General features: G+C 44.3%; 1 protein-coding gene and 1 long non-coding RNA gene across 5 annotated transcripts in view; one reads left to right on the top strand and one right to left on the bottom strand.

Annotated features, from left to right (window-relative positions):
- Positions 1-14,594, bottom strand: part of RGS12 (regulator of G protein signaling 12) — an 87,027-nt gene that overhangs the window by 72,061 nt on the left and 372 nt on the right. For all 4 annotated transcript variants that reach the window (XM_083757288.1, XM_083757287.1, XM_083757286.1 and 1 more), the window contains exon 2: positions 8,981-10,937. In XM_083757288.1, coding sequence (XP_083613414.1) covers positions 8,981-10,825 — 1,845 coding nt within the window. In that variant the 5' untranslated portion in view covers positions 10,826-10,937. The remainder of the gene's footprint in view (positions 1-8,980; positions 10,938-14,594) is intronic.
- Positions 2,346-4,397, top strand: LOC310825233. The gene is made up of 3 exons (XR_014555182.1): positions 2,346-2,972; positions 3,008-3,442; positions 4,261-4,397. It is a non-coding gene; the product is annotated as an uncharacterized lncRNA (long non-coding RNA).

Genomic DNA, 14,594 nt, shown 5'->3' with positions numbered 1-14,594 from the left:
AAAATATGTCAGCTTGGGGTACTTACTGGCTAAAGGGACCAAAAGGAAAGGAAAGAAGTCCATTCTTTGATGCAGCTGTTGTTAGCCCAGGAAGACTCCTAAGAGTTGATTCATTCCCCACGTAATAGTAAAGGTAAAGGGACCCCTGACCATTAGGTCCAGTCATGGCCAACTCTGGGGCTGTGGCGCTCATCTCGCTTTATTGGCCGAGGGGGCCGGTGTACAGCTTCCAGGTCATGTGGCCAGCATGACTAAGCCATTATGGCGAACCAGAGCAGCGCATGGAAACGCCATTTACCTTCCCGCCGAGCGATACCTATTTATCTACTTGCACTTTGACGTGCCTTTGGACTGCTAGGTTGGCAGCAACAGGGACCGAGCATCAGGAGCTCACCCCGTCGCGGGGATTCAAACCACCGACCTTCTGATCAGCAAGTCCTAGGCTCTGTGGTTTAACCCACAGCGCTTAAAATATGTCAGCTTGGGGTACTTACTGGCCAAAGGGACTAAAAGGAAAGGAAAGAAGTCCATTCTTTGATGCAGCTGATTCATTCCCCAAGTAATACTGCAGTTAAAAACCTAGTGGAGAGACTAAGAATAAAACGACAAGAGACACCATTCACACGATTAGCAATTGAGTGATTTTCGAAAAACTAAATAGCAGGCACAAATCTAGGTCTGGGCTCTGGTGCTGTGCATGTTTTTTGTCAGGTGGGGTGAGAACTCCCATTTGCATAAAATTGGAAGCTTTCCACTGCCAACATTAGGTGTGTGGGTCCTAATATGCTACAGCGGGGTGGTGGGGAATATGTGAAATTCCCGTGCCTCACCCACCAGGGTCCCAGTTTAGATTCAACCTCCCTGTGCCTCCTATTTACCTTTAGAAACCATTCACTCAATTGATAATTTCATGAATGGTATCTTGTTTAATCTGGCCCTGAGAAACATTGAAGACTGTATGATTATAAGAAAAAGGAGAAGTAGTCTTAAGAGAAAAGGCAGTAAGAGACTTAGGGCATAAGCAGAGAGAAGAATAAATTCTAGTTATGGTGTTATAAGAATTTAAGGTCTCAAATACAGTATATAAATTAAATGTACAAGGCAAACACGTACATAAATATATAAACCATATATCTGAAACAGTACAGGAAGACAGTCTTGAAACCATTTTGACTCTCCCAAACTGACCAAATGTTTCTCTGCAAGGGGGGAGGAAATGAAAACCCCCCCCCATTGTCTCTGTGCTCACAAATCTTGCCTAAAGGGCACATTTAAGGTGCAAATAGGGTGAGTCTGTGACCTTGCTCAGGAACTAAGTATTTATCATTACAAAAGAATGGCCAGGCTGCAGGGTGATCCAATCAGTGACCATTAACAAGTTTTCTGCCAGACAGGAATTTGGTGGAGACCACCTCTTGCTGTGATGTATGTATGATGTATTGGGGTGATGGTCTTGAGTTTGAGGGTGGGCAATTTAAAAAGTCTACATAAGGGCTGGCACACCCTGGTTCTGGGTCCTCCTGCATGTGGGGGGGAGCACCCTGTTGCAACAGTTTTAATAAAGATCAGGCTTACTAGCTGCTTTGCTTCTCAATATTCTCTGGTTGGCCTCTGTTATTATCTCCTACCGATAGGGAACCCACTCTAAGGGCTCTTGGATACCCCATAAGGGAAAAGGGGCAGATTTTGTTTACAACAATGGATAACTAGTAAACTGAGATTTTAATACGCCTGGAATTTCCTTTAATAGGATATGAACAGCCCAGTTTAGTACAGTATTCAACAGATAAGGTGTATAAACATTTATTTCTAAACATTTCTTAAAGAATGTTGTTCTCCAATCTCAAAAGTAACCTGAAAAGAATATGGAAGGATAATAGTGGAACATTGGGAGGGGGTCAGAAAAAAATGGTGTCATTAACAGGTATTGCAGAAAACAGCTGGAGCAAGCAGATCATTTTTTTAAAAGACAAGCATTTATAAAATGAACCTTTCCTCCAAAACAATCCTTCCCCCCAAAAGTACCGGTATATACAGCCTCCAAAACTCAACTATGCCTCACTTCCAAATAAGATAAAATACCGTAGTCCTACAAGAGAGGCCAAATGAGGCACAACCATCTTGAAATAAAACATGAAAAATAATTGTAAATGAACATGCAATGGTATTATATATTGGGGCGAGGAACTGCAGGCCTGGCCCAGAGGCTAAAAGTGTCCTCCTATCTAGAACTTGCCCTGAGTGACACGTCTCAACAGTTCTGTGCTTCCTCAAGTGTTTTAACCTGGCTGGAATGTGCTCTTGAACTGTGATAATGCCTCTTGTTGGCAGAATAAAGAGGTGTGTGTGTGTGTGTGTGCGCGCACACATGCACACGCATGAACATGCATGTAGAAACTGACTTTTGCATGACTGGTTTGTAGTCTACTGTACAACGATAAGTCATATCTGCTGCCCTGCCCACTTTCGGCTCTGGCTTTACGCCTATCCATGTTTGTCTCTGAACTTACCCATCACTAACATGCAGCCCAAAGAAGACAACCTGCAGGTTCTGGCTGCAAAAGCTTCCCCACTCTGCTTTCTATGAATATACAGTGGTACCTTGGGTTAAGTACTTAATTCGTTCTGGAGGTCCGTACTTAACCTGAAACTGTTCTTAACCTGAAGCACCACTTCAGCTAATAGGGCCTCCTGCTGCTGCCGCGCCGCAGGAGCACGATTTCTGTTCTCATCCTGAAGCAAAGTTCTTAACCCGAGGTACTATTTCTGGGTTAGCGGAGTCTGTAACCTGAAGCGTCTGTAACCTGAAGCATATGTTACCCGAGGTACCACTGTATATAAATACACCCTCTCCTTGGGAATTCTGTATCAATGAAAATATATACTAAATAATCTGCTAAATATTACTTCCTCCTCTGCTTTTCAAAGGATTGCACTACAGGTGTCTCCCCACTCGCATGTGATCAGCATGTGTGCTCCTGCTGACACATGTTTTCAGTGCTGAAAGGGGGAGGGGCGGAATGGAGGAATTCACACTTGTGCGCATCCCAGTGACACATGCAGTGTGCGGGAACTGAATCCCTGTGTAAGTGGGGATTCCCCTGTACTTCATATGCTCTGGGTGAGTATTCCGCAAGTCATTATTCTCTCCCCAGTGCTATTTAATACCTATATGAAGCCACTGGGAATGATCATTTGGAGTTTTGGAGGAAGATGTCACCGATACACTGATGATACACAGCTTTACTTCTCCATAACATCTGAATCAGGAGAGGCTGTGAAAGCTTTGGGTCAGTGTCTGAATGCAGTGATGGAAATAAAATCTTTCACCTGCAAGCAGTGAGAGACTAATGGTGGGTGAACAGAAAGGAGACACATTGTTTTAGCTGAATCATCCTTCCCTTCATGGTCTAGGACCCAGGGAAGCTGGGGTGCATGACAGGTACTGTCAGGGGCTCAGGAGCAGAGGCACAGGGAAGAGAGGGAATGGAGAGCGAAGGGGAAGAATCCGAGGGGAGCGTAGGAGAAGAGGACAGTGGGCCGAGGGATTCCATGAGCCTCTCCAGCGAATCGGAAGATTCACAGAAGGGGGCGCCAGTGGCCAGAGGTAGGGGGTTCCCAAGGGGAACGCCCCAGGAGCAAGGGGGCAGCAGGGACTCCCAGAGCAGTAGTTGGAAATCAGGACCAGCCTCCCCACCAGAGTGGGGGGGAAGGGTCCCAAGTATCGGGGCCAGTGCACTCCCCACCAGGGAGAGAAGACGAGGCAGGGCTGACCACGCCTCCATCGGAGAGTCGGACAACGGAGGGAAGGTCAGATCCGGCCAGCATCCCGGAAGAGGGAAGCAGTGACAGAAGTAGTGTAACGGTTAGGAGAAAGGTCACTGGGTTGGCGCGAGAAGCAAGTTCAAATGCGCGGGACAACAGAGAATGAGGATTGGGAACCGGGTCCTAAAGCCCGCCGGAGGCAGGGGGAGGAGCTAAGCGACTCAGCGTCGGAAGAGTCCAGAAAGGGCAATGCCCCAGCGGGCAGGAGGACCCAGAGGAGGAGAGAGCAGCGGAAAAGGTGGAGCAGGGCTAGGATCTTAAACTGGTGTCAGAGGGGAGGAGACTCAGACGGGACTTCGCCCATCTAGGGTTTAAGACGTAGGGCTGCACACTGCGGCTTTGAAATGGAAACTGAACTTCAATAAAGACTTTTGTACATTACGACAGCCTAACGTTGGTCCTCTGTGAGCTGGGACCTAGGGGCAGCTCTGACAGGTACCATAAGACAGCTAGCCAGGTACATTTATTGAGGGACATATGCAGGGCATACTCCCAACATATGTGTAATAAGGTGAATGATTTTCATGCAGAGTGTGCAGGTGTACATGGTCCTTAACAGCCACTGTCAAATTGTCTATAGAGGAATGCTGTCCTAACAATAATCTGTCCTAATTCATAGGACTGGTCCCTCCACTCCTACTAATGCATGAGGCAGAAGGAACCTTCTGCCCGATGGTGTACACACTCAGACAGTCAACAGGATGCAAGCTGTGTTAAATCAAGAGAACAGTGCTGCATTCCTCAGTACGTATGTTTATGGAGACAGACACTGACAAAGTTAGACTAGGTACAAAGATTGAGTAAAAGTTCACTCATGGAGTTCACCTGAAGGTGAACTAAATAAGGGAGATGCTCTAGAGAAGAAGGAGGGTGCAACCAACTGTTCTGTGAATAACCACGTTCTGTATGAATATTGCTTCACCATGGGATGTAGAGGCAATACAATGTGAGGGACACCTCTGGAACCGGTAGTAACCTTAGTGAGCAAAGAACCCTTAGAGTTCTCTGTGCTCAAAAAAGGTGGTCAGCAACTGAAAGCTGGTCTATACAGTGGTGCCTCGCAGGACGAAAAGAATCCGTTCCGCGATTCTCTTCGTCTAGCGGTTTTTTCGTCTTGTGAAGCAAGCCCATTGACGGCTTAGCGGATTAGCGCTATTAGCGGCTTAGCTGATAAGCGGCTTAGCGGCTTAGAAAAGGGGGGGGAGGGGAAAAACCCCGCAGGAACTCGCAAGACATTTTCGTCTTGCGAAGCAAGCCCATAGGGAAATTCGTTTTGCGAAGCGCCTCCAAAACGGAAAACCCTTTTGTCTAGCGGGTTTTCCGTCTTGCGAGGTGTTCGTCTTGCAGGGCACCACTGTACTCCCTGTTGGGTAATGTACAGAGTGCCTCCAGTTGGTGGCAAGCAGCAGTAGTGCCAACAAAAGAGATAAAGTCCCCACACTGTGTGCCTTGTGCACAGATTCCCCAATCTCCTGTAGATTCAAAGGGATGGTAAAGGGTGGTATGCAAATTTAATTAATAATAAATAAAACAATAATTCTTCCGTGAGAGGTCCGGAGGGTGGCAACACAAGAACAGGGGTTTTCTGCAGTGGCTCTCCATTTGCGGAACGCTCTCCACAGGGAGGCTTGCCTGGTGCTTTCATTACATGTCTTTAGGTACCTGGCAAAAAATGATATCTTGATTACCAGGCTTTGGCTGATTAACATTCTATGGCCTTTTAAATATGTTTGTGGGAGGGACGTTATTGGTATATTTTTCTTTTATTATGTATTTCATATTCTTATTTTGTATTTTTATGCTTTGAACTGCCCTGTGATCTTTGGATGAAATATAGTAAATAATAAAATAGCAGTACCAATAATAAGAGGAATGTGATCCTCGGATGAAGGGCAGTATAGAAACAACAACAACAACAAAAATAAATATAATATACCCAAATTGTCTTTGTGAAGGTACTCTAGCCCAGAACTGGAGCTGCATAGTAAGGACATCTGGAGCAGCAACAAATCTATACAGCATGTGCTTGGTGCTAGGACTCGAGTTAGGAACTGAGATTATTGGCACAGAGAAACAATATGTACCCAGACAATATGCTGTCTGAACTGTAAGTTCATCTGAGACATATGTCGTATGCAACACAGGGTGCCAAAGTTGCTGGTGCAGAGAGCACAGAGTATGGGACACTGGAGTTTTGGTGGAACTGCCTGTGCAATGAGAGCCAGGCATTCCATATTTGGCTCCTCTTACTAGGGCAGTTTATGCTAGGGCATTTTGCTAATTCCTTAAGTTTTCTAATACTTGTAAGACACTGGATGCAACCATACCTAGGACTGTTCCTATAAGTATTGGCCTTTAGAGCTTTAATAGTGGGAGTCCTGTTTCTCTGGACCTGTTCTTGGCAACACTTGCCTTTTAAATATTTGTTCTTTATCTTTTTCCAGCAGCTGCAGTTAGAACATACTGGATCCTTCTGTATTAGAAAGCTTCTGGTTCATTCTGGATTCAACAGTTTTGGCAGATGACATGATTTTGGGGATCTGGCTGTTCATGAGAAGGCTGTCTCTATGAAACTACAGTTCTCTAAGATGGAACAGGAGAGCGGAACATCTATTTTTTCTGGCCTTAACTGCTGTCCACAGCTTCTGTGCAATTGCAGCAAGATATAGGCATGAAGTCCTGAGGGCAATATTCCAGCACCTCTTTTCAGGAATGCTGGTGCAGTGCCTTTGATGTGAAACCAGTTCTGAATTATAATCGTTTTTAGCAATATTGAACTCCCTGTAGGCTTATGATTGGAGCAAAATACATGCCTAAATTCTTGGACACTTATTACCATATCATTCAAATTTTTGCTGTACTGAAGCTAAATTTTCATAGAATCATCGGCTTGGAAGCGACCACAAGGGTCCTCTAGCCCAACTCCCTGCAAAGCAGGAATCTTTCACCCAACGTGGGAATTGAACCCACAACCCTGGGATTAAGCATCTCATGCTCTACCAACTGATCTATCCTGGCCCTTTCCAATTTTGAATGTTATTTGGGGTGGGGGTGGGGGTGGGGGTGGGGAGGACAAATACCACCAAAGATCGCAGGCAATTTTAAAGAATGGTGTGTGTGTGTGTGTGTGTGTTTTAACTTTAAGTAAGAAGCAAGGACTTAAAAAAAGAAAAAAGATGTACTGCTGCTTTATTCAGTTGGCAGTTTCTGGCAGCCAGCTTTGATCCCCTTCCAAGATGTCCTTGGGAAGGGCATTATATCATAATGTAGTATCCTTTCCAGGGCATTCTGTCCAATATTTTTTTTAATGCAAGAAAAACTATGAGCCATCTCATATTTAAAGGCAAGACTCCTCCCCGCAAAATCTTAAAATTTGCCTGCTGCCATGAAAGTTGCTGAATATCCTGCCCCTAATTTTGAAGGAGACGAATAGTCCCATGAAAGGGGGATATCTGGCACTCCTTTAATTCAAATGGTTAGCAGGTGGCAATTTCAGGCATTTAGGAATGTTAACACTGCGAGACGCTTTATTTTAGTGGGTAATAGGCCAGCAGTAAATCTTGCTGAGACAATGGGTTCAAGGCCAGGTGTTCTTTTGTTTTGTTTTTCATTTGTGTTAGTTGGAAGTCCAGGTCCCTTCCCTGTCCATATGTCAAATTTGACTGTTTATTTTTCTAATTGTGGGCTGGTCTGACTCTCTTTACGATGCACCTCAGTACTTAATATTTTATTAGAGGTTTAAGCATATGAGCCTAATGCCCCAAAACAAATTATTTTGTGGGGCTACAAGAACTTTGTGGGGCACGTCATTCTGGGAGCTCTTCCTGGATCACAGTATGGCATATGCTCAATTAACAAGACAGACGGGCACAAAGTAAGAAGCATGTTGTGAGGTCGCCTGCTTCCTGTCCTCTTTCATTACTTGAAGGCCTTCCCACTTTCTCAAAATCTTTTGGTTCGCTCAGGTGCAAATGACTTGGGGATGAGAACTGGCAAATCCCATTGCCAACAGATTAAAGCATATCTAGACTGAGATGGCTGCTTGACTGCTATGTTGAAAAGGATGGTTCTGAGATGTGCCAAGGACCCAAAGTGCATTGCCAGAGCCAGGGAAAAGGTTAATAGGACTTGAGGTGGAACCTGGTAGTAGTGGATGCTACATATTCCCCACCACAGCAGCATTCCTGGAATGATCGTGAATATCTTTCAGGTGACAGTTATGGCACAGGATTAGAGAGGGGAACACTGCAGGGCATCCTTTCCTCAGACCCGTCTCTTGGTGCTACTCCGCTTGGAAGAACAGGGACAGAAATTATCTTGTGGAATAGCCACATCACCTACCCAAAGCTTAGAAGGCTGAAAAATGAGGCCTTTATAAAGCCTCCCAGATCACACTTTGAACAGGTTAGCTGCAACGACTGAAAACCATATGGGCTCATAGGCCCTGAGCTGGGGTGGCGTATGCATACTTCTAACCCTGCCCCAATCACTCAATAGCCTTTACAATGCCATTTTTCGGTCTGTATTGAAAACTTCCAAGTTTACCCTGCTGCACATTCTTTAATGGTTTAATAAAGTTGCTGCCCATACATTCTTTCAATGTATTTTGTGCAGTCTTATCATTCTGCATCTGTGTGCAACACCTGGAGTTGATTTAATTGTTATGAAAAGATCAGCTCCATTGTGGCTGTACCAGCCCAAGTTCTTTTGCAAGCATATTTTTCAGAGGTTTTCTAGTTTCATCTCACAAGAGGTTTGCACGTTACATGGTTTAATTATACATATAAACCCCCAAAACTTTGACCATTTGATATAGTGCGGGCAAATACAGTACTACAAAGAAATTAAAGAACAGACTTATTATGTCTAATTTTCCATGGGTGACACTAAAAATTCTTTGCTGCTCATAAATCACATTCCAATCCTCCACCCTACAGATGCAGTGCAATATTATTATTCAACATTCCTATTATCTGTAAGTACAATTTCTTTTGCATAGTACTGATAATAATTACAGACAAGGGGGAAAGAACAGAAGACAGCAGCTCCTTTATTATATTCCCCCCATTCTCTAACAGCACTGCTTTCCAATTAATGGGCAAAATGACTGCAATTTCAAAGCATTTTCTAACAAGTGTTACATGAACATTCTTACCTTTTTATCTTCTTTGGCCTTTCTGACATTGTGTTGAGAGTCAAATGTGTTTTGTATATGAAACCCTTTTTTAGTCAATTCATTATTTTGAGACATTAGATGAGGCTGCCCAAAGCTGCCATTAACTCTGTATCTGTCAGCAGGAATCTTACTCATGGGAGGAGGAAGAGTACCACAGTTGACACTTGACCAACCGTCTGTAGAATCTGTGTATGACTCTTGGTCACTTACACATCCATGTTGCCAATCTTTTAATACATGAACCGGCAACCATCTTTGATTGGAAATGTTCACAGAATTTTTCTTGCATGATGTAACTGAGCTTTGGGGAGGAACTAGTGGAACCTCAGTGCGAGCTGAAGGAGCTAAGAATTTACTTACATTTTGAGATTTATCATTCTGAAACATTGCTTCTAATGCAGAGTTTCCTTCTTGTTCATGACCAAATGCCCAATGGGAAATAGCCTGACTTCTACCTACTGCACTGTCTTGTGCACTATTAAGAACATGTTTACTTGAGTTAGCTCCTAGTTCAACTACCAAAACTCTATTACTTTTCTCTTCTTGGTTAAAATTTCCAATACCACTATCACTATTACTGCTCATACTGTTATTCTGTTGACCATCTGCATCGCCATCAAGAAAGGCCCTTGCCCGAACTCCCTCAATCAATTCTCCCATATCCCTGTACAAAACGGAGACAAACTGAAGAACAGGGAGAGATGACACTGGAAATTCTAGGCAGCCATTAGTGTCTGGATCTGCTGTGCATTCCAATCCAAAACGTCGTGCAATGCCCTGGTGAATTTTATGGTGAAAAAGCTCTGGATCCACCATAAACACATGGCATGAGGTCCTCAAAACTGCTTCATCTTCCTGAGCCAAACTTCCATCATCAATGGTTTGCATGGTAACTAACCCAAAGAATCTTCTGTCATCAGGGCATACAGCACTAAATGCCAGCTTCTCTGCAGGATATTCTGCAATCACACCAGATTTATTATTGCAGAGTTGAATAGAGTCATGCATAATCTTCATTATAACCAATGAATGGATTTTTTGTTCTGCTCGAAGACGTCGCATACATCCACGAATAGCCTGCAAACTATCATATTCCAGATTTGAACTTGAAGATGGAAGTTCAATTGATCCTAGGTAGCCTACAACCATTGCTACATTTAAAATACTTGCATCTAATCCAAAATATTCCTGGTTTTCCACTCCAATTCTAAAAATGGAATCATCATTCAAGGCTTTGGGCAGTTCCTCATTACAGGGAATATCTGGGTTGTTATTTTCAGGTCCTACTTCTAATTTAACAGGAGCAGTTTCACGGACCAGCATTTGCTTTGTGGTCGTCGTCTGCAGATTACCAGCAGAAATGTTAGGATTTTCAAAGATCATGTTGAAAATTCCACCAGATTGCATTTCTTCTACAACCTTCTCTGCTCTGTTTATACCCAATCCTTTGGAATCGGGCTTTGGCCTCAGCCACCCCTTCCCATCACAAAACCCAACTTCTTCATCGCTTGAGCCAGAGTCTGCGTGGCCAAGCCCTTCAGCAATGACCATGTGCAAAACCCCAGAGCATTTGCCTATTAGCTTCACCACATCTTCATGGGATGCCTTTTTCACATTGATTTCATTTATAGCAAATATTTTGTCTCCTGCTTTAAGTCCCACATAATCAGCGGGGCTACCTTTTAAAACGCAACTAAGAACACAGGGAGCCTGACCAGAGAGGGTAAATCCATATCCAGCTCTTCCTCTAGCAACTTCAACACTTCTTATGCTGGGACCATGCATACGCATCCGGCGTTTCACTTTCTCTCCTGGTCTGTACATGCTGGTATTTCTTGGAAAAGAAAGTCTGTGCAATGCAGTGTTAATGTTTCCTGGGATACAGGCAAGGGATTTTCATGTCTTTATCCAGTGAATCCTACAGAGGGGAAAAATACTGTTTAAATATATCTGCTATTCCCACTTTTGTTGTTGTTGTTCAGATACGTGGTAGTAATATAAGGAGGCTGACCCAGGTACAAACTCTCCTAACCAAAAGAAGCACCTAGCACAAACTCTACTATTTATTAGTGACACATCTACTACTTCCCCAAGTACCTAACATCTGCCAAGTTCACTCTCAGCAAGAAGCCCATGGAACTGCTGGCTTTCTTCTGTTCATTTTGCTCCATATCTAGTCCCACAGTGTTAATTGTGACAGTTCCTAAAAGACCAGATCCTTCTATTCTGATATTCACTTTTGTAAAGGCAGATACAAGGAACTTAAAGCATGTAATATAAAACAATCCTTCCAAGAAATTGCATTGAGCCTCACTACTGAAAGCCTTAACTTTAAAAGTCACATTTTTCTAGTACTGTACAGTGCTGGCTTGTTAGCACACAGTAGAGCTTACAGGACCAGAAATACCGTACCGCAGACTCAGATTTCACACCTTTTCACACTTCCTAATTCATCCATTTGCTGACATTTTTATTGTGATCACGGATCCGTTGTTCAAAGCCTCAAAATTCTAATCATCTTGTCCCCCATTTTATTCTGTAACAGTGGCTGCAATCTTTCATTCTTGGAAAGAAGTTCCATTAGGCTCAATGGAACTGCATGTCAAGCAAGCATGGAGCAATTTAGTTACATTCAAACTAACATATGGAGGACACTTCTACTCTTTCCATGTGTACTACTTGGTTAAAGAGATGTTGGTGAAACCATGCTTGGGATGGGACAGGAGTCCCTCCCCTTTCTTTTCTGTGTCTCAGACTAAATCTTCAGCAATTCCTGAAGTCTCCTGGGTTCAGTGTGGGTTCCTTGCAGCTCACACAGAGCTCTGTCCTCCAACTGAAGGTTATAGCCAGGGACCTGAGGAATTAGCCAGGAGTCTTCTGCCTGAAGCAGTTGCCTTAAACCACCTAAAGGTAGGACCAGCTTTGACAGCTTGGTTCCTGCCTGGGTGAACTAACTCTTCTGGCACACCTCTTCCCCTTAGCAACTTACATGACCAATCCCTCTGCTTCTCCACAGCCTGGGACCTCAGTATCTAATGGCTCACCCCTTCCCATGGGTACCTCTCTGGGCCTGGTATCATCAGCAGAGGGCTTCTCTGCATACTCCCTCAAACTGAGATGAGGCAGTTAAAAGAGAGAGGGCCTTCTCAGCACTGGTTCCTTGCTTGTAGAATGCTCTCCCTAGAAAGGCTCACCTACATCCTATTTTAATAATATTTTGGTGCCAGGCAAGATCATTTCTATTATAACATGCCTTCTAATCTGACCCTTTTAACTCCTCTAATATCAAAGAGTAATTTTATGCAATGTTTGTTTGCTGCTGGATTCTCTGTTGTTGTTTTTTTATTCGGATGGTTTTAATGGTGCAGGTGGCGCTGTGTAGGACGCAGGTGGCGCTGTGGGTTAAAGCCTCAGCGCCTAGGACCTGCCGATCGAAAGGTCGGCGGTTCGAATCCCCGCAGCGGGGTGCGCTCCCGCTGCTCGGTCCCAGCGCCTGCCAACCTAGCAGTTCGAAAGCACCTCCGGGTGCAAGTAGATAAATAGGGACCGCTTACCAGCGGGAAGGTAAACGGCGTTTCTGTGTGCGGCTCTGGCTCGCCAGATGCAGCTTTGTCACGCTGGCCACGTGACCCGGAAGTGTCTCCGGACAGCGCTGGCCCCTGGCCTCTTAAGTGAGATGGGCGCACAACCCCAGAGTCTGTCAAGACTGGCCCGTACGGGCAGGGGTACCTTTACCTTTTACCTTTAGAAATGTATTTTGAAATTTATGGTTTGTTTGTTTTGTACTATGCTGTATGTCACTCAGAAATGAAATGAAAAAATGGAACATGTTGGCTTGACTGTAATATGCTGCCCACGGTGACTTCTTCACATTGCTCAATGGTGGAAGTTGATCCATATCTACAACACCCTTTTTCAAAATGTGGCCAGAGAACTGCACACCATATTCTAAACATGGGTACACCAAAGATTGATACAGTGACATTGTGGTACTTCATCCCTTTCCTAACACCAACTTTTATTTTATTAATGGAGCTGTGTTAGGGGGGAAAGACCTCCCAATGTGGCTAATATGAAAATGTAAATACTTAACATCAAATAAAGTGCCACAATTTAAAATAGAAGTTAGAAAAATCTAAGTCCAATCAAGCAATCCCTAAAAACAATTAAATTATTTAAAACACAATTAAAAACCCAACAGTTATAAACCAACATCAGATCCCGTAATTAACTAAAAATAATGAGATACTATTTCATGGTATCATAGAATCACAGAATTGTTGAGTTGGAGGGGACCCTGAGGATCATCTAATCCAACCCCCTACACTACAGGAATATGCAGCTGTCCCATACAGAGATCAAACCTGTAACACGGGCATTATCAGCACCATGCTCCAACAGAAATATCAGGGTTTTTTTTCAGTGTTTGCACTTATGTAGCTAAAACATTACCGCAATAGTATCAACAAGCTAGAGTTAGTCCTAAGGTCTGCAACAGACTGGAAAAGGGAGCATGGAGGAAGAGACATATAAGATGTAAAGAAAACTATATGTAAAGAATATATTCTTAATGCCCCCAGGACAGAAGTGAGGTATCAGAAATGTTAATTTCGCTGCGATGGGGCACACTGTGAAGGGCCTGCCAGCCTGTCTATTTAACAGATCTTACAGGTATATCAATGAGAAGGGTTGCAAATACCGATCTCAAGGCCCAAGCAGGTTCATGTGGGTGCAGGTGGTCCTTGAAATCACTTTACTTCAAACCATTTACTGTACAACTTTAGAAGTTAGTAGCAGCACCCAGAAGCATACAGGCAACCAACTGGTACAATACTGGTGTACCATGTTCTGACCACATGACAAGTCTCTAGATAGTTGCATCCTGTGTTAGTTGAAATTTCAAAACTGCCTACAAAGGCAGACCCATATGCAGTGCATTTTGAGTCCTCCAACTTCATTACAGGAGACATATCACTGGTATCCTTCATCGCATGCATGTCTTGCCATTTAAAATGTACCTCCTATCATTAGCCAATATTCCCTTTCCATTTTCCACCACCCTTTAGGTGAAGTGAACTTTGTTATCCCAGAAAGCTCTCCTTGGCATAGGATCCGCACCTGGCCATTCCACCCAGTTCAGAGTGGGGTCCTTTCAAAGCTCTTCAAACTCTCCTTGGGATTTCATTGTGCTCTGAATAATCTGCCACCACCTGCAAACTCATTACTGGTAGGCAACTTGTGAGCTGCTGCTTCGGAAGCTCTCTTTGGCTGAAGAGCGGGATAAAGAGTGTTTTGAGCGAACAGGCAGGAATAAAACTTGGGCCGCCTCGCTACTCATCCCTGTGCATGCACAAGCTGCGGAGCTCCCATTCCAAGCTCCGAGGAGGAGGATCCGCTCGCTGCACACACTTGCCTCTATTGTGGCAACCGCCTGGCTGCTCCGTACTCTTCGCTCCCTGCCTCGGAAGCAGTGGCGTAGCGTGGGTTGTCAGCACCCGGGCAAGGGAAGTAATTTGCACCCCCTAACCCGTGGATTTTGCGCCCCCTAACTCTAACCGCCCAGATGTTGCGCCCGGTGCGGGCCGGGCCCCCC

This window comes from Podarcis gaigeae (genome assembly GCF_964106915.1).
Source record: "Podarcis gaigeae genome assembly, chromosome: 9".
NCBI classification, from domain to species: Eukaryota; Metazoa; Chordata; class Lepidosauria; order Squamata; family Lacertidae; genus Podarcis; species Podarcis gaigeae.
The sequence above is the reverse complement of the archived record's forward strand: the minus strand, read 5'-3'. Positions and strand labels throughout refer to the sequence as shown.